The sequence below is a fragment of the Physcomitrium patens genome, chromosome 5, assembly GCF_059467195.1.
Source record: "Physcomitrium patens ecotype Gransden chromosome 5, ASM5946719v1, whole genome shotgun sequence".
NCBI lineage: Eukaryota > Viridiplantae > Streptophyta > Bryopsida > Funariales > Funariaceae > Physcomitrium > Physcomitrium patens.
This window is the reverse complement of record NC_143414.1, coordinates 10,173,882-10,196,598: the sequence shown is the minus strand read 5'-3', so window position 1 is coordinate 10,196,598 and position 22,717 is coordinate 10,173,882. Positions and strand designations below refer to the sequence as shown.

At 38.1% G+C, this 22,717-nt stretch overlaps 2 protein-coding genes and 1 long non-coding RNA gene across 5 annotated transcripts; 1 reads left to right on the top strand and 2 right to left on the bottom strand.

Moving 5' to 3' along the window:
* Positions 1-16,303: 16,303 nt before the first annotated feature.
* LOC149989267 (uncharacterized) lies at positions 16,304-16,657 on the bottom strand. Its single transcript, XR_016502951.1, has 2 exons — positions 16,517-16,657; positions 16,304-16,365 (listed from the first exon to the last, which is right to left on the bottom strand). It is a non-coding gene; the product is annotated as an uncharacterized LOC149989267 (long non-coding RNA).
* A 121-nt stretch (positions 16,658-16,778) lies between these two features.
* On the bottom strand, positions 16,779-19,898 carry LOC112282481 (carboxylesterase 20). Of its 3 annotated transcripts, none has more exons than XM_024520106.3 (4): positions 19,719-19,898; positions 18,214-18,574; positions 17,762-17,910; positions 16,779-17,563 (listed from the first exon to the last, which is right to left on the bottom strand). In XM_024520106.3, the coding sequence occupies exons 2-4, from the start codon at positions 18,539-18,541 to the stop codon at positions 16,997-16,999; spliced, it is 1,044 nt and encodes a 347-aa protein (XP_024375874.1). In that variant the 5' UTR covers positions 18,542-18,574; positions 19,719-19,898; the 3' UTR covers positions 16,779-16,996. The 3 variants fall into 3 exon arrangements, with proteins under 3 accessions (XP_024375874.1, XP_024375870.1, XP_024375871.1); XM_024520102.2 differs by having other exon boundaries at positions 19,477-19,731; XM_024520103.2 differs by having other exon boundaries at positions 19,483-19,731.
* On the top strand, positions 19,886-22,655 carry LOC112282480 (rhodanese-like domain-containing protein 7). The gene is made up of 5 exons (XM_024520101.3): positions 19,886-20,467; positions 20,654-20,905; positions 21,106-21,204; positions 21,546-21,863; positions 22,165-22,655. The coding sequence occupies exons 1-5, from the start codon at positions 20,057-20,059 to the stop codon at positions 22,516-22,518; spliced, it is 1,434 nt and encodes a 477-aa protein (XP_024375869.1). The 5' UTR covers positions 19,886-20,056; the 3' UTR covers positions 22,519-22,655.
* The last annotated feature ends 62 nt before the right edge of the window (positions 22,656-22,717 follow it).

The window sequence follows — 22,717 nt, the reverse complement described above, 5'->3', positions numbered from 1 at the left end:
TCTTGAACTCGAACTTAGAAGAATCATGAGACTTGGAAGAATTATTCTCGATATCATGAACAAGAGGGTCTGAGGACATACTGGACTGGATTTGCTTGAGAAAAGTTGAATCAACAGACAATGTTGATTTCACTGCTCGGAGATGAAATTGCTCCGGTTTCAAGAGGACCGTTCTTTGTTGCTCAAAAGCTGCATCTCCTTCTTTTGGTGTAAAATAAGAACGTCTAGATAGGGCATCGGACAAACCTTGTTGTTTTCCTGGCCGATAAGTGATAATGAAGTCGAATCTTGACAAAGACATACTCCAACGAGCTTGACGACGATTCAACACGCGTGCTGACATGAAATACTCGAGGTTCTTGTGATCTGTATACACAATGACTGGACTAGAAGCACCTTCTAGATAATGACGCCATTCTTGAAAAGAATCCACGATCGCAAGAAGTTCTTTATCGTGGATTTCATAATTGATCTCGGCTGCTGAGAATTTTCTTGAATGAAAAGCTATCGGATGAAGTTTGTCATCTGTTCCCATTTGTGATAAAACTGCACCCAAGGCAAAATCCGATGCGTCTGTTTCCATAAAAAATGCCTTGGAAAAATCAACACGATATAAGACTGGTGCAGAGACAAACGATGTCTTCAAGGCTTCAAATGCTGCTTCCGCTTCTTGATTCCATTGGAATTTATCTTTACTAGTCAAGCGTGTAAGTGGAGCTGCAACTCGTGAGAAGTCTTTGATGAAGATCCGATAGTAATTGGCAAATCCCAAGAAACATTGGACATCTCTTACAGTCTTTGGAATCTTCCAATCCATGATTGTTTGGACTTTCTTAGAATCCATCATAAGACCATCATTTGAAATGATGTATCCTAAAAAGTCAACTTGAGTAGTGTGAAATACACACTTTTCTATCTTGGCGTATAATCCTGCATCTCTGAGTTTTTGTAATACTTGACGAACATGTATTTCATGTTCTTCAACATTCTTAGAATAAATCAGGATATCGTCTAGGTAGCAGACGACAAAATTGTCTAAGAATTCACGAAATACATCATTCATGAGATGTTGAAAAGCAGCTGGTGCATTCGTGAGTCCAAAAGGCATGACATTATATTCAAAATGCCCGTACCTGGTTCGAAACGCAGTCTTCCATTCATCTCCTTCTTTGATCCGTACTAGATTATATGCTCCTCTTAGATCTATTTTTGTATAGATCTTAGCTTGATTTAACTGGTCAAGGAGTCCTGATATCAAAGGTAATGGATACCTGTTCTTGATTGTGATCTTGTTGAGTCCTCGATAGTCAACACACATTCGTAAAGATCCATCTTTTTTCTTTACGAATAAAATTGGAGCTCCTGCTGGAGATTTTGAATGGCGTATGAAATTCTTCATTAAATTCTCGTCAATATATGTCTTGAGTTCAGCCAACTCATCTTGCGATAAACTGTAAATTGGTCCAAATGGTGGCTGAGTTCTTTCCTTGAGATCGATTGAACAATCGTATGGGCGATGCTCAGGAAGAATATCTGCATTCTTTTTCTCAAAAACGTCTTGATAATCCTGATATTGACTTGGAATGCCACTTGAAGTCTTTACGCTTTCAGAAATAGGTGCAGCATAAATAGCAAAAGTTGATCCTTCTTTTGCTGCGTGTATAAATGCTTTTGCACCTATAGGTGCGAGTTTTACTATACTAGACTCATGGTTTTTTACTTGGTTAATAGAACTGTTACTAATGCTCTGAGGAAAATCAAGTTTACGAGAAATCCAATCTATTCGAGGATTATACTTTTCTAACCATGATAAGCCTAAAATTACTGGATTAGAGGGAGATCTAATTATATTAAAAATTACGCAACTACTATGACCATTTATTACTACATCTACAGGAAGTGTTTCGTGAGTTACATCTCCAGAAGACAATGGACGACCATCTATGACTTCTACGTGTACAGGTTTAGTTTTTTGTATTAATGATATTCTATGACATCTAGCAAATTCTTCATCTAAAAAACAAGATGAGGCTCCTGAATCTACCAAGGCAGAGGCTTTGTAATTATTAGGTCCTAAACGCACATCTATTATAAAACAAGGAGATGGTTCTGAGGAGAGGATAGGACCTTTATTAGAAGTTGTACAAGATTCCAGCCGCACGGTCCCTATTGTAGCTGGACGTACTCGTTTTCCGACATACTGTCTTCTTTGACAGCCGTACTCCTCATTTTGTAGTTACGTCGCTTCTTTGGACAATGTTGAGCAGTGTGCTTAGGTTCTCCACAATATAAGCACAATCCTTCTTGTCGACGACGAGACTTTTCTTGCTCAGTAAGAGGTTTGAAACGTACCGCATCAATTTGCATATCCTCTACTTCTGAAGGTATGTGTTGAGGAGACGTCGGTGTTGCCATTGAATTGTAGTAACGTTGAGGCCCACTTGTGCGACTCTCGGATCGAAATTCAAAAAGTCGATTGTCGCACTTTACAGCAAAGTCAATTGCTTGACTCAATGTTTGAGGATCAGGTAAATTAAGCATCAATTTCTTTACCTCATATTGTAATCCGTAGAGAAATTGACTCACAAGTGCGGCATCATCCCACTTGATATCAGTTGCAAGTTGTCGAAATTGCGAAGCATATAATGTTACTGATCGATTGCCTTGTCGCAAAATACGGATCTTGTTGGTTGCAACACGAATTGCATCATGTTCTCCAAACATGGATCGAAACTCCGCCAAAAAAGCCTCCAGATTATCCAATATTGGATCTCGTCGTTCAAGAAAAGATGAAAACCATGACAATGCTGAACCTGAAAGAAGTGTACCAATGAATCTTACTTGTGACCCTGGAGTTGGATAGCTCTGGGGTTGAAGTTCAATCACTAGTTGGACCTGATTGATGAATCCTCGAAACTTGGATCTGGTACCATCAAACTTCTCGGGCAAGGCAACTCTCGGTTCTCTAACACTCGAAGGGTGTTCCATTCTGGGAGAAGGATCATGGTTTGGTGCAGATGTTGAAGCAGCCCCAATCATCTCTATATCTTCACTTCCTACCATTCTTGTTGCTCCTTGTGGTGGTAAATTGAGTTGATGCATCGCAAGCATTAACTCCCTCAATTGTTCTTGCATCTGTGCCATTGCACTCTTCATTTCAACAAGCTCTGCCATAGTAGCACTTAGAAAAGAGAAGATGTCTAATAACGCTCCAAACAAATAGAAGAGAGGAATTGATAACAAAGAAAATACTAAGAACAATATCAGTTTAAAAGAGGGTAATCCGCAACTTCTAATGCGCTTATGTCTTATCAAGAAAAAGGGGTAATCCACTCTTAATCAAGAAAAGACAAAGCTCTGATATTGTAAGTGTACTCTTGTCAATCTGTCAAGGACAAGAACTCGATGAAAGCTAAAGAGTAAGTGAGACTTTTCTCAAAAAGAAATAGGACAAAATAGAAATATGTATATTAAGAAAGAAACTGGAATGGCTATTGCCAAAATACAAGAAAACTAGAGACCCTTGAAACTAGACTAGAAGCAAGAAAGGAGTTGACAAGAGTGAAGAGGGCTTCACTCTTGCCTCTATATATACTATCTAACTAGAAGCCACGTGGCGATGTTCTATAAGACCTCCAATATATGTTGATTTTCTAGGCCACATGCCTTTGCTTGCAAGGCAAGTTTTCTATGGATGGACCACGTAGTTAGCTTGTTCTTTAAGCTTCCAACATGCGTGGCACATGGCTAACTTATTGACCAAGTTTCTAACCTAAAAGTCAACTATAGACTCCTATAAAGTCAAAGCAGCGTCTATGAAGCTTCTAAGAAGCTTCTCTAGAAGATATTACACAATTAACCTACTTTTACATACTTTTATCTATTCATATAGGTAATTATATGTATATCCGTGACAAAAGGCCAGTGATGACTATGCTCCAATATGTGGAAATTGTAAGCAGTTTGGTCACACTTATCAGTAGTGCAATGCGCCCTTTAATTATAATAACCAAGACCAATAAATGCAAATAAGCCAACCGACGGAGGACAAAGACCCTGTTCAACGAGATGCACTAGTACATCATGTCGAGGTAGTGAACACAGTGCTTATTAGAGGCCAACAAAAAGACAAGAATCCAATTCAGGATATGGATGAACCAATCGCAAGAGAGCAAGTAGCGTCATCCATAGAACTAAACAAACCAATATCAGTATTGAGACATATCCCAATATTGAGACCTCAATAGACTGAGGAACTTAATTTGGTTACAAGTACCAATTTGTCGAGACCATCCAATCCAGGTCCTGTTACGGGCTTCGTACCGAGTATGAGATCTGATTCGGTGGCACAATCCAATGAAGTTCCAATTACGGAGGCTTCCATTCCGTTCTAAGCAGTTTCGATCTCTACGTAATTTTGAAAAATGTCCTATCCATTGAAAGATCCTCTCGAGGGCAGGAATTCCAAGAAAGCCCTGACTGTTGTTTCAATTCCGAGTCCAAGGCGGAAGAATATCTTACCTCACTGAGTTAAACTCAAACCAATGAAAAGAAAGAGGGCATTTAAAATTATCCTAAATATGGAATCCTATGATATTCTGAAAGATTTGGATGTTATTCAGCCTTCAATTACAATAGAGCAACTTTTGGCTGTAGCACCAAAATATCGATTTACATTGAATTCAGCGCTAATATGACGAAGATCGCACACTAAAGAAATTCATAAAGTTAGCTTAAATCCAGATCCGGGAGCACCAATAATCGATGTATCAATCGATGGTATTTTAATTCCAGGGGTACAAGTCGATGGTGGCTCCAGTGTGAATTTAATGAATGCGGATAGAATGGAGGACTTGAATCTAAAGCAATTGCTACCTACGACATTGGTCTTGTGAATGGCAGATCATAGTCAAGTAAAACCAATGAGAATCTTATGAAATATTGCCATTGTAATCACGGGATTGACATACAAAATCAATTATATTGTATTTTGATTACAGAGTTCTACATTATCATATCTCATTTTGTTAGGCAGACCTTCACTTTATCAAGCCAAAGCTAAGAGCGATTGGAGCCGAGGTACATTGACAATTGGAAAAGGCCGTGATTAGATTGTTTTATAGATGTATCCGGTACAATATCATGAAAAATCTCAATTGCCAGAATTAGAATTTACATCAGACAACGAGAGTCAATCGATTGAGGAAGATGCCGATGCTATAGGTTCATCGCAATTTGGAGTAGGACAAAATACTTCAAGAGCAAAGACAGGAGTCTACCAATGTGGAGGTCCCAGTGAATATTTACTATATCAGGAGGATGTGACTAACTCGGATCATGCTATTGCCGAATAGATGAACAATTCCACAGTCAATAGAGTCAACACATTGGAACCAGATTTGGATGGTTCCCATATGTCGGATAATACAAGATATTCAGATCAGGAGAAGACAATTAAATTAGAGGTTGTTGAAGACCCTGTATGTCAATCTATTAACCTCAGCACCAACAAAATGCCACATCTAATTAAAATATATATCGGTATTATAGGTACAAAATTGGATGCTTGGAAACAGTTTTTTGTCCGTCACAAATCTGCCTTTGCGTAGTCGTATGCGGATTTGAAAGGGATTTTGATTGACATGTGTGAGCACCAGATTATTTTGGAGGAGGGTGTTATGCCAGTTCGTCAAAGACAACACCGGCTTAACCCAAAATATTCTCTTTTAGTGAAAGAATAATTATATAAACTTCTCGACGTGGATTTTATTTATCCTGTTTTGCATAGTATATGGGTGTCGCCAATCGTGATGGTGCCAAAAAAGAATGGAAAAATCCAAATTTATTAGGATTTTCGGAAACTTAATGTGGCCACCAAGAAAGATTACTTTCTATTACCTTTCATGGATAATATGGATAACATGTTGTCATTATTACCAAGTAGTAAAATAATAGGAGTGGGGCACCAGTTAAAGTTATTCTGTGGTATTATTTTAGGTTGGCTGGAGTGCCATTTTTTTGTATTTCTTGTATTTCTTGTATTTTTGAGAGTAGTAGTTTCAGTTAAGAGTTAACAGTGAGGAGCCAGTTACAAGTATCGATTGAAGATATTCCAGAATGGATGAGTTAGCAGCAACAACAATTAGAACTTTGAGATGTCTAGATCTTGAAATTGGAAGTTCAAGTCCATGAACTGGGCAAGTACAATGAAGACCTTTTAGCTCAGTTGAGGTAGGAGTTGATAGAAGGATTAGAAGAAGAAGAAGAAGATTTGTAGTTGGAATCGAAATCGATGGAACCAATAACAGATACTGCGGCAATTGATTAATTAGATAGGCTAGAGGGATCACAATTTTTGTAGAGTTTTGTTAAATAATTTTTAGATAGGAATCAATTGAGTATTTGCGAGGATGCTGCATAGATAGGAGTGGGGCAATGTAGAATAGATATTAATTTGTTTTTGAAAGATATTGATAAAATATATTAATAGTCCATATAATAGGAAATTCAGGAGGACGGATGAGTGATTTAGTTCTTAAAAGTCATTAATTACAGAATTACGGTTAAAATCTGGAGAATGATGGGAAAGTATATAAGATTTGTAGAAGTTAATTAAGGTGCCAAACTGTGATAGTCATGAGCCGAGGGCCATCGCTGTGATAGTTGTGAGCTGGGATAAGCTTGGTACTACCTCTTTTCTTTTGTTTGTTATTTTCTTTGAATAAGAGGATTGAGAGTTTTTGAATATTGTGAAGTGAATTATGGAATGGAAATGTAATTGGTATTATTTGAAAAGAAGAAAGATTGAATGCTGAAATCTGATTGTAGTTTAACAGAGAGAATGAGTCTATATTTGTGTGAAATACCGTAATAAGAAATGGCAATTCTGTGTGAAGAATTCCAGTGATTGGAATAAGGGTAATTGTGTGCTGAAAGTTGTGAGGGCACAGTACTACAGTTGGAGATTATGAAGGTGAATATATTGGTGGAAATAGCAGTTATTGATATGACTAAATTACTGTAAGGAAGAGATCGATAAGGTGAAGGAGGAGATTATAGTTTTCTTGTGTGTTTAGATATTGGAAATAGAGATGATACATTTAGGAAGTAATTGATTGTGTGACCTTAACGTGAACGCTTAAGCAACTAGTCATTCCCCTTGTTCGAATCCCTCTATATGGATTTATTTCCATTAGATTAATTTAGAATAAGTAAAACGAGTAATCACAAGATGCTTCCTAGAAGCTTCATAGATGCTACTTTGACTTTACATGTGTTTACAATTGATTGATAGGTTAGAAATTTGGTCCAAAAATTTATCACATGTTGATAGCTTATAAAAAAAGCTAACTATGTGGCACACATATAGAAAACTTGTCCTACAAGTTAAGATATGTGTCTTGTAAAGTCAACATATTTTAGAGGTCTTGTAGGACATTGCCATGTAGCTCCTAATTAAGAGTATATATAGACGTAAGAGTAAAGCCTTCTTCACTCTTATCAATGTCTTACTAGTCCTTAGTGTAACAGGGTATTGATAAGATATTTGTATAGGGATAGAAGTTTCTAGAATTAAAGTTAAATTAGTAGACCAAGTGGAACTCATTGTGGAACATTCTAGAAAGAGTTTAAGGCAGTTGTTTAGGTAGGACCTATCATAAAATCTTTAAAAAATAAAAATTAAGACAATTATGTAGGTAGGATCTACTACTAAGGAACATTTTAAAAAATCCAAGGTGGTAGAATAAGGTCTAAATAGGACTGGTGAGGGCCTTCTGGCGCATTTGATCATGTATGGCTTTGGATCCTTACTTTTAGTAAAATTTGGTTTTGCATCTTTTTGTTCTATACTATTTTATTCTATTTCCATTTGTTAAATTTTTTCTTTCATGTCCTATTCTGATTAGTTTTATTTAGGTCTATTTTGTCTTATTTTATCATGAGGCTTCATGTTGCTATATATTAGAAGGATTTTGGATTTTTGACATAGACTAGTCTTATTCATTGGTATGAGAGTAAGTGTTAGACTGTTTATTTTTGATAGTGTATCAATAGTCATCATCTAGTCCAAGGTCAATTGTTGTGGTCATACTGGATATTATATTGAGGCTACCATAAGTTACTCTTAAAAAGTCAACTGAAAGGTAAAAAGGCATTACAATAGCCGAGTTGAGTAGAGAAATTATAGTAAGGAAGATATGACAAAGAAATTCCAGATGGAAGCTCAAATACAACACCTCTTAAGCCAGATAGCTACTTTGTAAGGAAAAATAGAAGCTTCAAAGACAAAAAAGTCAATATCTGCTAAGTTGAAATTGAATAGGCTTAGTACATACTCTGAAACTTTAAGACAAGAAGATGTATGTCAATGGCTCTACAACATGTAACAATACCTCCAACTATCTATGACAAATCCCATTGAAAGAATTATATATGTAGCCAGTTATTTGAGAGATATACTAGCCATTTGGTGGCAACTTCAAGTTCAAAGCAATGGAGATTAAGGTAGATTTTGTGACTGGAAGGAATTTGAAACCAAATTTAGGAATCAATTTTGGCCTATCAATGTAGAGAAGATAAAACACAATCAGTTGGCAAATCTTACATAAGTTAGGTCAGTAGTAGATTATGTCTTCCAATTCAAGTTCCTATGTCTCTAAATTGATAATGTTTCAGAGGTATAGATGATGGATTTATTCCTACAAGGTTTGAAACTTGGGATCTAATGAAGGTAGAGCTAAGGGATCCACAAACATTTGAAGAGGCAATTTTGATTGTAGAGAGAATCGATGCTATAGATTTCAGAAATCGTGGAGCCCCACCTATATTATAAAGTCCTATACTGCTATCTAATACTATGGCATATTAACCAATGCCAATGGAGATTGATGCCCTATAAGGATCATTAACACCACAAAGATAACAGATATTGGTACAAAAGATATTATATTTCTATTGTCAAAAGCCAAACCATCAGATCGAAGGTTGTTAAAAATGTCAAAATTCAAGCACTAATAAGATAAAGTAGATTCATAGTCTTAAAATTCACCAAGTTGATAATAAGTTAGAGTAAGAAAATAAGGTTCTTCATTAAAAGCGTCAAAGGCTAATACTAGAATTAGCTATTATTTCTTAGAAATAAATGGCATACCCTCAGATAACTAAAAAAAGAATCAACTGGTACATCTAACAAGACTACTAAGAGAAAAACCATGTCAAGTGCTTATAGATTGTAGCTCTATAAAAAATTGCATCTCAACTGAAATTACCAATTGACTTAGAATTAAAACTAAGGCAATCAAGAGAAGAAGCATATACCTTATAGATGATTGAAAGAACGTATTGAATGAGACTTATGAAGAAGAAATCTTGAGATTGATAAAGGCCTATGTCTTAAGAGAGAGATTCAAGGTGAAAAAGCTAAGGTATGATGTTATCTTTGGTATGCCATGGCTAGAGATGGAAAATAAATAAATTGATTACATAGCAAGGAAAATTTCTTTTAAAGATGGAGGATGCAAGGTGGCTTTTTGTACCTCAACATCAAGTGAAGATGAAAGACAATCTACAATCAAAGATTTACTCATAGGCACAATCTTTATGAAGAAACAAATACAATATGAGCAATCGATATATATGGTGGTTTTAAATCTTACGTCAATAGTAGAAAAGATAGCCAAAAGGATATAATGGATAAATCAAATCATATAGAAATATCAAAATATCTTCTCAATTGACCTATTTAGCAGCTTACTTCTTGATTGAGGTACCTCCTTTCAAATAGAATTATTATTTGGAGCCAAACGAGTAAATTGACTAATTTATCATGTAGTACTAAAAGAACTTAAAAAGTTGCAAAAGACATTGTACAAACTCTTAGAGAAAGGCCTCATTTTATGAAGCATATTACCATAGAGAGCACTTGTATTCTTTGCATCCAAGAAAGATGGTGGATTTTGCCTTTGCATCAACTATTGAAGCTGTAATAAACAGATTGTTAAAAATGCATATCCACTTCCACAAATGGATGATCTTTTTGACCAATTTTGAGGTACAAATATCTTTAGTAAATTGGATCTTTGAAGTGGCTATTATCAAACACCTATTGCAAGAGAGGATGTGAAAAAGATGGCATTTTGTACGCATTATGGACATTTCAAATGGTTGATTTTATCCTTTAACCTTACCAATGCTCCAGCATCTTTCATGGGTTATATGAATAGATTGTTTTGGGACCATTTGGACAAGTATTTAATTTTCTTCATTGATAATATCCTCGTATATAATAAAATCCTTGAAGAGCATGAATAATATCTATAAGAAGTGCTATACTTGCTACAAAATAGTTACTTCTATTACAAGCAATCAAAATGTGAACTTTAGAAGTTGGAAGTCACTTTTTGGAGGGATGTGGTGTCCTTTGAAGGTGTATATATGAAGCAAGATAAGGTGAAAGTAGTGGAGGATTGGCCAACCCCTAAGGATGATTTTGAAGTTCTCTCATTTTTAGGCCTTGCTAGATATTATTGTCATTTTATTGGGCGATTTTTTCACATTGTTGTCTCATTGACAAACCTATTGGAGAAGGGTGCTCCATTTGAATGAAAATTGGAGCAACAAAATACCTTTGATAAGTTGAAGGAGACACTCATTATTGCTCCAATATTGCAATTGTATGATCATAATCTTCGTTGTATACTTGACATTGATGCTTTCAACTTTGCTTTTGGAATGGTCTTTCAATAAGACTTTAGTAGGGGCCTTCAACTTATGGCATATGAAACATGCAAGCTTAGAAGGGCACAACACAATTGCTCTATATATGATCAAGAGAAATTAATAATTATATATGCCACAAAGATGTGATGACACTATCTGTTGGAGAAGCCAGTGGTTGTTTGGACTGACCATCAACCCTTGCTACATGATTTGTATCTGTAAAATATAAAATTGTGGCATCATTGTTGACAAGTAAAATTAAAGTTTTTTGATATCCAGCTTGAATACAAGCAAGGACAAAAATATATTGTATTAGACAGCTTATTGTGGAGACCAAACTTGAAGGATGAATTGAGAGATAAGACAAAAGTCACTACCATAAGTAATATCATTTCAAATCTAACGAAAGAAATAGAATAGAAGGAAGCTACGCATTAGAATACTTATTTGAAGATGATTAGTGATTGACTGAAAGTAGGTAATATATAATATTAAGATTATACTCCTAGTAATGGCTTGCTCTATTTTAAGAAGTAGATTTATGTATCTGACAATGCTATACTTTAGATGTGCATACTTCAAGAGGGACATTACATCCCAATATCTAGACATTTGAGATGAGAGGAGACTCTAGAATGGATCTCAAGGATATGATTTTAGGCAGGTTTGGGTTGTGATATTTGAGCCTTTATATACTCCTATAAATCATGTCAATATAATAAAGTATGTAACGCAGCATCTCTTGGACTATTGCAGCTAATTTTGCTACCTACGACAAGTTGAAAGCATGTGACTATGGATCTCATTACATGTTTGCCACAGACACCTCATAATCATACCATGGTTGTTGACTTTGTAGATTGATTTTCAAAGAAAGTTTATTTGGCTGTAGTGTGCTCAGATATTGATGCCTTAGCACTTGCACGAGTCTTCTTTGATATTTTCTTTCGTCACCATAGATTATTTCTTGTCATTATTTTAAATTAGAATCCATACTTTATGGGAAGATTTTGACAAGTCTTATTCAAGCTACTAAGTACATGACTTACTATGTCTACAACCTTTGATCCTCAAACAAATAGACAAATAAAGCGTGCAAATTAGACCTTGGAAGATATTCTATGAGCATTTGTGGTGGTTCATCATAATATTTGGAATAAATACTTGATGCTTTTAGAATTTACTTATAATAATAGTATTTAAGTAAATATCAGTCATATACTATTTTTCTTTAATATCAATCAATATCCAATTATGTAAGTAATTTTCTATTGTCCCATCAATACAAATAACCTGACAATAGAAGAATTTATACAATAGTGTACAATGGCCTTACAAGAAGCACGATATTACCTCCTTACTGTATAGAATCGACAAAAGCAAAATGCGGATAACTACTAGTAACACAACATCTTTTACAAAAGTGATCAAGTGTTACTCTCTAATGCCAACTTGCCACTTGCTACAACAATCCAAATTCGTAAATTAGTACTTTGGTGGCTTAGATCTTTCTACATTTCTATACTGATTTTTGATGTTGTATATTACCTTGAGCTTCCGCCATATATTTGGATCCATCCAAACTTCTATATTTTGTAACTAAAAGAATTTCATATCCAGCCAAAGTACTTTTTAAATTGACACCAACCACTATGACCACCAATTATAGTTGATGACCAATAAGAATATGAAGTAGATAATATTTTGGAGCATCACTACCTTTGCCGTGGTAATTGATGTCCACAACTTCAATACGAAAATCTTTGGAAAGGTTATCCCATTTATGATGTAATATGGGAACCTCTACAAAATCTCACCCATTGCCAAAAGATAATTTGGAAATACGATTGGCAGCAAAATAAGGATGTTCCACATTAGTGGAAGGGAATTAATTATAACAGGGTATAGATAAGATATTTGTATAGAGATAGATAGTTAGAACCATGGAAGTATCTAGAATTGGGATTAATTTTGTAGACTAGGTAGGATCTACTATAGAACATTCTAGAAAGAATTTAGGGTAGTTGTTTAGATGGAGTCCACCATAAAATCTTCTAAAAAAGGAATTTAAGATAGTTATCTAACTAAGATCCACTACCAAGGAATATTTTAGAAAGTCCAAGGTTGTAGAATAAGGTATAAATAAAATTGACAAGGGCCTTTTGGGGCATTTGGTCAAGTATGGCTTTGCATCCTTTCTCTTAGTAAAATTTGGTTTTACATCTTTTTGTTTTGTTTTGTTTTGTTTCCGTTTGCTCAATTTTATCTTTTATGTCCTATTTTGTTTAGTTCCATTTAGTTTTGTTCAAGTCTATTTCGTCTTATTTTGTGATCAAGCTTTATATTGCTATAGATTAGAAGGATCTTGGATTTTTGAGATAGATTGGTCATGAATTATTTACTCTTGTTTAAGACTTTTTAGTCTTCTTGTCTTTTGTAATAGCCATTCTAATTTAATACTATATCATATTTGAATGATTTTTTAGTCTTTTCAAATGACATAAGAGTATATTGAAATTTTAATTTTTTAAGGATCATATCCTTGTCAGAAGCTCTTCTTACTCAACCAATTTTCAATAGCCTTGTTATGCTTCTAGCAATCCACTCAGTATCTATTTTTCCACCAATAGAAGTATTGTTTCTAATTTCTTCGTGCCATGGAACTTCTCTTCCCTATGTAGAAGCCATGACTTGCACTTGAACTTAGAATTAATGTTGCATCTTAGCAAGCATATTTAACTACGATGCCCTTTACCAACTCATTCTGCCAAGCCTTCTACAATCCCTAGACTCACCTCAATTAATACAGTACTTGTCCCTCTCTACCAATTCATCCACACAACAAAAAAGTGCCCCTTCCAAAGGACCCTAATAAAAATTATAATATGAAGAGACTCAAGCCATGCTCTAAAAAATCAAGATGTCTTCTTCATGCATTGATTTTAGTTGAAGAGGTCTCCATGAAATCTACAACTTATGTGCAAGCAATCAATCTTCAAGAGGCTTTCCAATAGAAGATGGCTATTGTAAAAGAATTAAATTCTCATACAATAAATTCTTTGTGGACCTTCTTCCAACTTCTTCTTCATCAAAAGTCCATTCATCCAACTTTTTCTTCATCAAAAGTCCATTACTTGCCACTGGATTTTTGAAATCAAGTTAAAAAGTACAGAGGCCATGGATCCCTTCAAAGCTCATTTTGTGGCTTCAACCAAATTTAGGATTTGGATTATCATGAAACATTTTCTCTTATTATTTGAATTCAATCCATTTGCCTTATTCTTGCTCTTACCATTCAACTTGACCTCCATGTACACCAAATGGATGTTAAAATTTCTTTTTTATATGGCTCTCTTCATAAGGAAATTTACATGAAGATTTAGGAAGATGTAATCCCTCCACAACTTGGAATGGTGTGTATTCTTCATAAAACAATCTATGGGCTAAAACAATCCTCCTGTAAATGGTTTAAGGTGATTAACACATACTAGGCTACTCTTGGATTTATCAATTTGACGGCCAATGGCAATGTATATTATCTCCGTCCCAGTTCCGATTTTGCCATCCTCACATTATATGTGGATGACACTCTTATTGCAAGCAGCAACCTTATGTTGCTTCACACTATTAAACAACAATTGCACTCTTGCTTCCCTCTCTCCGACCTTGGCAAAATACATCATATTCTTAGCCTTGAAATCACAAGAAACCATCAACATGGTTGGATCCGAGTTTCCCAACAACTTTATCTCACACAGAAATTGCTGGAGCTTGGATTTCTGGATTCCAAACCAATCTCCACTCCAATGACTCCTGGAACTCGGCTGTCCAGCGCCGACTGCCCCTCCAAGCAGGAAGACTGCAGCTCTATCTCCGCCGGACCCTGGCGCATTACATTGAATATTGACGCTCTTTTCCAACGCCCACGACACTATATGGGTTCAGTGACGCCAATTGGGCAGGCGAGCTCGATGGAAGGCGGTCCACTTCGGAATACTATTTTCTTTTGTCCTAAGGCGTAATCAGCTGGAGTTCCACTCGACAGCGATCGACGGCCCTCTCCAGCACGGAGGCGTACATTGCAATGGCGACGGCCGCCTCCGAGCATGTCTGGTTTCGTCACCTGCTCCACCATCTACACCAAACTTTTGAAATACCCCACTGAGATCCTTTGTGATAACCAGTCGGCTCTTGCATTGGTAGAGACCACCAAGTTTCATTCTCATCCGAAGCACATCGCAATCAGGTACCACTTTATTCGACAGCTCGTGAACCTCCAAAAGTTAAAGTTTCGTTATTGCTCCACTCACCACATGCGCGCCGACCTGTACACAAAGTCTCTGTATGGGCCGAAGCTTGCCCAGCACCTACCGTTAATGGCATTCTTGGAGGAGAAACCCCAGCCACATTGTGATACAGTTAAGAAGGCTTATTAGATTATAGAGTTACTAATATAGTAACTATAATCAGATGAAACAATAGGATTATCCAGTCGTGGAGTCGCGACTGTTCAGACGCAATTCCCTGGACTGGATAAACCATGTTCAAACAATATTATTATTAATGAATTAGGCAACTGTGATAGCTCAGACTTTCATGTAATTCTAATACTGAAGTGGCTCTGTATGTAAGCGAAGCTTATCACGTCTTCACTACGAACGTAAATGAAGCTGCAGCGTTATGCACACAGTAACACAAACACACACAGACAAACACACTGATTAGGTGAAGCTTTGCATTTAGAGCGGCAACGAAAGTGGGTCCTTCACCAGAAACATGGACTTCAGTCCACCTTGTTGAAGTCACATACTACTGTTGCTTTGGAATCTACGACTTGACATTGTGTTCTTCCTCGACTGGTTGAACTTGAAATTCAGAAGGAGAGCGAGTGAAGGATCCTTGGATGTCAAGTCAATTGGAATATGCCAATTAGGGCACCGATTTTGCACTGGAAATCAGCTGGCTACTGTTAACGAGCCCCAGTTGACGGGGGATTGGAGTGCTCCTCTTGCATGTGTGCAGTCAAAATATATCCTTGAGGATATGCTGTACTGTGGAAGTGTAGATGTACTGCTTAGTACAAGACAGTATATGACTACTAGTGGTATTGTTAAACATTCGATTTTTTTATATTCACATTGTCATCTTTTTTGGCTACAGTACCTTTCTTTTGTTGCTAGCACTGAGTTGTTGTTTAGTCCCTATATTGGCTCAGTATAATCCAAGCAATTCAGATCTTGCAGGTGAGTATGTAAGGAACAATCGCATGAAGCAAATCCCTTCATATTGAGAACACCAATTCAATTCCTCTCACAAACTAATTCATAGCTTATTTGGAGCAATCAGGAGCAATAACATTGCACTTCATCTTGGTTCTCACGATGGTAAGCTTTGGCAAAAGTTTGGTAAAACCCATCCTACATTCAACATCTTTCTTTGAGTTTTTAGCACAGATATCACACCGTGAAGAATTCACTAGCCTGTAACATAACCAGCTCGATTTCCTAGAAGATTATCATCATTTTCATCTTTTGATTTTGGCACATATTATTGATTGATCAAGGGCTGAATTCTCGTAGAACTTCAGTTATGATGGGGGCACGAATGGGTTGAGCATCATACATAATCCACTTTGCATGTGAATATCTGAATGATTTAAGATCATCCCATGTCAAAGTAAACTATATTAGAAATGCGTTTATATATCATTCAAGCCCAAATTCAATCCTAGACCAGTATCCAGAGAGAAATTTAAGAAAAACCAACTGTATTATCCATTAATTTAATCATTCTGTACCTCAATACTTTGTCTCAATTATTGCCTATAGTTTTACTTCGGATGCCAGATTTAGCGGAAATTGAACTAGGCTTTTTGGATGAAATTTTGAAATTCAATCCGTCATACGAAAACCTCACTCGCTGATCGGCAAACAGAATTCAATTCTCCCCGGATGTTGGCCCAAGCTCCCCTTCACTTATGCCATTCTCCAATGCGAACTGCAACAAAATTTGGAATGCCGGGTGCGAGACAGACACCAACAAGGACAAGAAAAACTATATAAAGAAAAACTGCTCATAATGATATGGAAGAGCCTTCAACGTTTGCACCTGACTGTTTGCGAATACAACAATTAATCCAATGTTTGAATCAGCTCAGCAATACCTTGCTTTCATACTGATTCATGAGCTCATAATTATGCACAATATATATGTTTTTTCCAAAATGATTCCTGACTCAAACTTGAGCAAGTGTATGCATCCGATAATACAGCTCGGATCATTCAGACTTGTGTATGAAGTCAGAAATGGCCTTGTCCACTCTTACGTTTTCTGCTTCTAAGGCAGGAATTTTGCGGAAAATGTGCGTGCCTTCAGGCACTTCAACCAACTCAACTTCCTTGCCTGCCTGCTTCAAAGCATCATAGTACTCGATCTGTCTTGTATACAAGGGATCTTTGCCACCTACAATCACCAAAAGTCTTGGAAATTTCACTTCCGCAAGTTTAGGAGCATCTGCAGAGAGAGGATTGCAGTAGGGATGGTCTCGAGTAGCATTTAAGGGAAGAGCCAACCGCCAGAATGTGTGATGTTTTCCAAGCGGTAGAATCTCGTCTTCAGAAACATTCTTCTCGGATTCGCTTATAGCTTCAGCACTGAAGAATGGCACAATTGGCACTATTCCCTGAACTATGAGTGGCTTCAACTCGTCAATAGGTTTGAACACAGCTACATGATGCGCAATGTTGCCTCCAGCACTTTGCCCCATGACAAACACCCTTGAGAAATCTGCATGGTTCATAAGCCATGGATCTCCAGCTTCCGCTTCGCCAGCTTGATACTTGCACTGCATAAAATCATTTTAGACATACTTACTAGCAGTATTGCCAAGCCTGGTAATATTAGGATAGCAGACACAAAATTGCCTGCAACTACCACAAGTCCTGCTAAAGAAAAATTCTTGAAGAAGTCATTTATAAATTGGCTATGCTAGACAAAGAAACCAACAACTAGTTTTGTAGTTCATGTAGCTCAAGGGGTTCACCTGCTTTTGGAGCCATGACATGGTAGTACATGCATCCTTAAAAGCAACAGGAAGTCGATCCTCAGGGGCAAGCCTGTAACTTGCCGATATTACCACAACATTGGAGGTCCTACACAGCCTTATGGACTGATAAGTGGGACTCTCACCGCCTGCAAAATGGATTGCATTCACAATCTATCAAATATCTGTGTTTACTGGTTCCGAAAGACCAAGATGTAGTACTCAGTCAGAAACCTGAGATTAAACTACCTAGAAGAATACACAAATACACACAGAGCGAGCGAGAGACATAGAAAGAGAGTTTAGAATTACAAATTCAAAACTACTTTTCCAAAAAAAAATCAAAACATCAAAAAATAACGAGACAAACCATCAATTTTAAACGCTCATTCTCTGTGTCCGATGGTAACACGAAAAAGAACAGAGGAAGCAATCACTGACCAATACATTACCTGCATTTCCCATGCAGAAGCCACCACCGTGATAGTAAACTACGAGTGGTAGCTTATTGGTATGATCACCGGTAACTGATTCTGGCAGGAACAATCGGCCCCAAACGCCTGCTTCTGAATCAATCACTATGTCCTTCGATGCTACATTGTTCACGAAAATAGGGGAAGATGAAACGTTGATATCGGTGGTGGGTAAAGCGTGGTCTGAATTTCGCACCACTGTTCCATCAACTTTAATTACCATCCCAGGAAGCACCTCGATGTCTTTTTCCTCCTCTTTTGATGTAAAAGTCGTCGCGGCAGAAATTTCCTCCAATATAGACCCCATCGCTACCGCGAGTGCAATAAGCTGAGCAAATACCTGCCGATTCACACCTCCGGATCGTCAGTTCGTGTAAGTGCATACACAAACCTCGGACTTATGCCCCAGAACAAACCCAATAACACAACAACATATAAAACTAAGCACATAACTTCATTATTAAGCAACTTTCAATAGAGTTCAAAAACCATTTGTATAGGAGACTTGTTGAGTGATATCCGGTTTACTTTGCGATAACTGATACTCCAACGTTGAGGTTGGGTCCAGAAAAAGGATAACAAGACATGGAGTTTATGACACATCTAAAAAAAGAAAAAATATTAACATGTCCTAAAGTCCCTGCAAGATAAACACTAGATTGCGGACCAAGGGCTTCTACAGTACACCACATACGATACTTTGAACGTTTCTGCATCTTCCATAAATTGTTAAAACGGCAATTACCACAGCAGTGCAACTGTTCACTCATTATGAAGAAAGTGTGAATCTATCATACATGATAAACTAATGCCAGGACTCCAATAATGAATTATGTTAGAATAACCAGATTTCAAAAAACCTCGTATAGCAACTTTGGTAAATTCGTGCAATCATGTCATACCAGAAAGCACGTCGTACTGAAACCACCAAATCACACATCGTAAATTGCACGAAACAGAGTCTACTGGAACACACATTAAGCTGCAACCAACGGTTGCTCAGCCCAAAGACAACGGACACAAACTTACTCCAACGGCAACTTCCCATACAGACGGCGACCTAACGAGACTGAAGCTCCCAAACTTTTCGAATCGCACACACAGAACCCAAGAATTCATTTTCATTATTTATTTATTTATTTATTTATCGTTAAATCCAAAACTCAGTGCGAACTGCACGAAACCCCACAATGCGCAATGCGGTCCTTCGATTCCCAACACTGGCCAAAAATAGGGACTCACATTCACCTCCTCAATAGATAAATCTAAAGGCACAGATCCATCAATGCGAGACCAGGGGATTCGTGACCCCAACTGAATGAAAGAATTGCAGGCACGCTTCTCATTCACTACAAGCTCTACTCTTACAAGCATAGAGGCAATGAAGAATCCATCCACTCACACAAGTTCTTACATCAATTGGACAGCGAAAGCGGGGCAAAGAGACCTGCACAATCAACACAAAGAGGAGGGGTGCACTTGACCTCCGCGCACTGAAAGCAACGCTCGAATGAACACGATTGAAGCCGCTCCAGTCTTTTCGTGCTCACCTTCTAAAGTGGGCCCAGACCTACTGTATGCCCTATAACCGTGTAAGGAACTAAAACTACCACAAAAGGCTTGGGAATTCTATATTGGTACCTGTTACTGCAGATTGCTTGTTCTCAGACGTCTTCAGCAAATAGAACGTTATCAATGTGGTTATATAGTGTGGAGGTGTGAATAGGTTCGGTTGAGCACACAACCTCCAACAATATGCAAGAGTTTCCTGCTCAGAACTAGGGTTTGGCTCTTGCAAGGAAGTGGAATCACGTTCGCCTGAATGCTTGTAGTGCAGCGTAGACTCGTGGCGCGAGTTTGGCATATGGCTGCGTTTCACAGCCTGAGACCTTCTCTTGTCTCCGTCTCGCAAGCAGTGATTTGTCGAGGTCGCAGTGTCGCTGAATTTGGGCGCCTGCAGGCGCATGAGGCAGCTTGTAGGGTGCATAAGGGGGCATGGTCGTCGTGTCTTCACATTTCGAGAGGGGCGGTGAGGAGTGTTAGTGGCAGTGCAATGACGCACAAGGAGGTGCAGGAGGAGGAGGAGGAGGAGGAGGAGAAGGGCGAGGTGTCCAGTAGTGGGAGTGGAGCCCCAAAGCGAGCTCCCCTTGTAGTGTTATCGTTTTATAAGTTCGCGGACCTGCCGGATTATGAGCAGATGCGTGCTCCATTGAAAGAGCTTTGTGAGACTAATGTGAGGATTAATATTGGGTTGAAGCTCTGAATTTCATGCCTTGAGCTATATTGTTGAATTGAGTTTCGATGCAAGCCCCTTTGAGAAACTCGTATCATCTAGTGTGGGGTTAGTACTAAAGAGGTAGCCATTCAAGGGTTATTCGTGCTAGTTATGAGAGATGGCTGATGGCCTGATGATTTGCAGTTTGTGTCAGGAGGTATTATATTGGCTCCAGAAGGAATCAATGGAAGTATTTGCGGGACACGAGAGGCTGTGGAGGTAGTTATGTCTGCTATCCAGAGTGATGAACGATTAGCTGGTCTCCGACGAACAGAAGCTCCTGCAGATCTTGAAGACGAAGAAATTCACCACGGTCACAGTAGCAAGTCTCCCCTTGGTGCCGGCGAAAATGCTCCTTTTAGATGGGATCACGTCCGTGTGAAGCTGAAAAAAGAGGTTCGTTTCTTTACAGACTGTGTGGAGAACGTCATTATGGACTAGCCTTGAATGCTTTTATGAAGTCTGCAGGGGGTCACTAGAAAAAGTAATAATATGCCCGAATGTGCGAAATGTTATGTACTTGTATCACATATGTTGTTGCCTATCCTGGAATCCTCTATTCATTGCGTTTTGAGACCTTCGTTGCCATACTATAGGTGGTATCGATGGGTTTACCAGACGTGAACCCTGCTAAGAAAGTGGGAAAATATGTGAAGCCCAAGGACTGGAACAAACTCATAAGCGATCCGAACACGGTATGTTTATGTAATACACCCCCAAATCCCTGTCGAATTGAGGTGTTAGTTATTTGCTTAGCGGATTATCGACCAAGTTTACACATTCGTGAAATCACAAATAAAGCACTCTTCCAGAAGTTGCAATCCGCACCTCTTTCTCCTGCCAACATATCCACTCATTGGAAGAAAAAAGAACGAAAGAAAAAATAAATGTTGGCGTATGGACGGAAATCTTGTCTCGACGTTGTCTAGTTCCTGTTTATTGTGTCCTTTCACTACTCATATAGAACTCTATGATCCGTTTCACACAAGACCACGGCAGGAACGTCTCACTACTGTCGCTTTGGATTCCGGTTCAGGTAGTTGTTGATGTCAGAAATTCGTATGAGATTCGTGTTGGGAAGTTCAAGCGAGCTGTTGATCCACAAACCGATTCCTTTAGGCAGTTCCCTGCCTGGGTTGACCAGAATCTTGGGTACAGTGATCATTCTGGCCTATCAAGTGGTGCTCACCAAGGTCAGGTAGAAGAGCCCATGCAGTTTCTAGACGAGATCAGGGATACTTCTTGCGAAGAGACTACAGAGCTTAGAAGTCCACAGCGAATCGCCATGTACTGCACAGGTGGCATTCGGTGTGAAAAGGCAACCTCATATCTGGTGGAGCATGGATTTGACGAGGTATGCACCATGAAGGGCCTCTTGACTATATTGTGCAGATGATGTAGATTTCGTTTTTAATGTCGCACTGAAAAACCTTCCAAGCCATAGCTGTTTTGCATGGAGCTGCCGTAACCGAATAGGTTGCAGGAGATTTCCTCATTTGAAGGTAGTGTATGTTCAGAAATGCTAGCTTTGATGACTTAAGATCAAATGGAAACTTTAACTCTCTTTGTTCAGGTCACTGCGCCTAAATCTTACCAATTAAACTACCATTCTGACTGAAGTATCCATTCGTTGGTTGACTTTATTATCTGTGCAGGTGTACCATCTGGAAGGAGGTATTCTTAAGTATCTAGAAGAGACACCACCATCTGAGAGTCTCTGGGAAGGAGATTGCTTTGTTTTTGATAAAAGAGTTGCTGTAGGACACGCACTGAAGCAGGGAACTTACAGGTTGTGCTATGCCTGCAAGGAGCCCGTCAACTCTACAGACATGGAGTCTCCACTTTGGGAAGAAGGTGTCTCATGTCCTTACTGCTATTTTAAGAAGTCTGAAGCTGAGAGAGCTAGAGCTAGAGCTCGCCATGAACAGTTTTTACATTGGGGAGTAATTGGGGGTCCAGATAAAGGACGCAAACCGACACAGTCAACTACGAACTCTGGAGATACCTGAATGTTCTCAGCACATCCCTCTTTAAATATCACAGTAAAGATTCTACGAAAGCCTCCCGGTTTTAGAATTTCAAGGACAAAAAAAGATATTGATCGTGCGTTCCTATCATGAATGCATCATCATCCAGACATTGCCCATGCACTGAATTCTGTCTCGTACCAGTTTTGACGAAATCATTCACTCATGAACCTACACTTCG

Bases quoted from the DNA above. Each gene is read 5' to 3' on its own strand.
- LOC112282481 (XM_024520102.2), bottom strand. From the start codon at position 19,608: ATGCTTGTAAGAGTAGAGCTTGTAGTGAATGAGAAGCGTGCCTGCAAT. The intron at 17,911-18,213 runs GTAATGTATTGG...TCCATTTTGCAG, and splicing joins CTTCTGCATGGGAAATGCAG to GCGGTGAGAGTCCCACTTAT. The intron at 17,564-17,761 runs GTGAACCCCTTG...GATTTTATGCAG, and splicing joins TGTCATGGCTCCAAAAGCAG to TGCAAGTATCAAGCTGGCGA.
- LOC112282480 (XM_024520101.3), top strand. From the start codon at position 20,057: ATGCTTGTAGTGCAGCGTAGACTCGTGGCGCGAGTTTGGCATATGGCT. The intron at 20,468-20,653 runs GTGAGGATTAAT...GATGATTTGCAG, and splicing joins AAGAGCTTTGTGAGACTAAT to TTTGTGTCAGGAGGTATTAT. The intron at 20,906-21,105 runs GTTCGTTTCTTT...GCCATACTATAG, and splicing joins GTGTGAAGCTGAAAAAAGAG to GTGGTATCGATGGGTTTACC.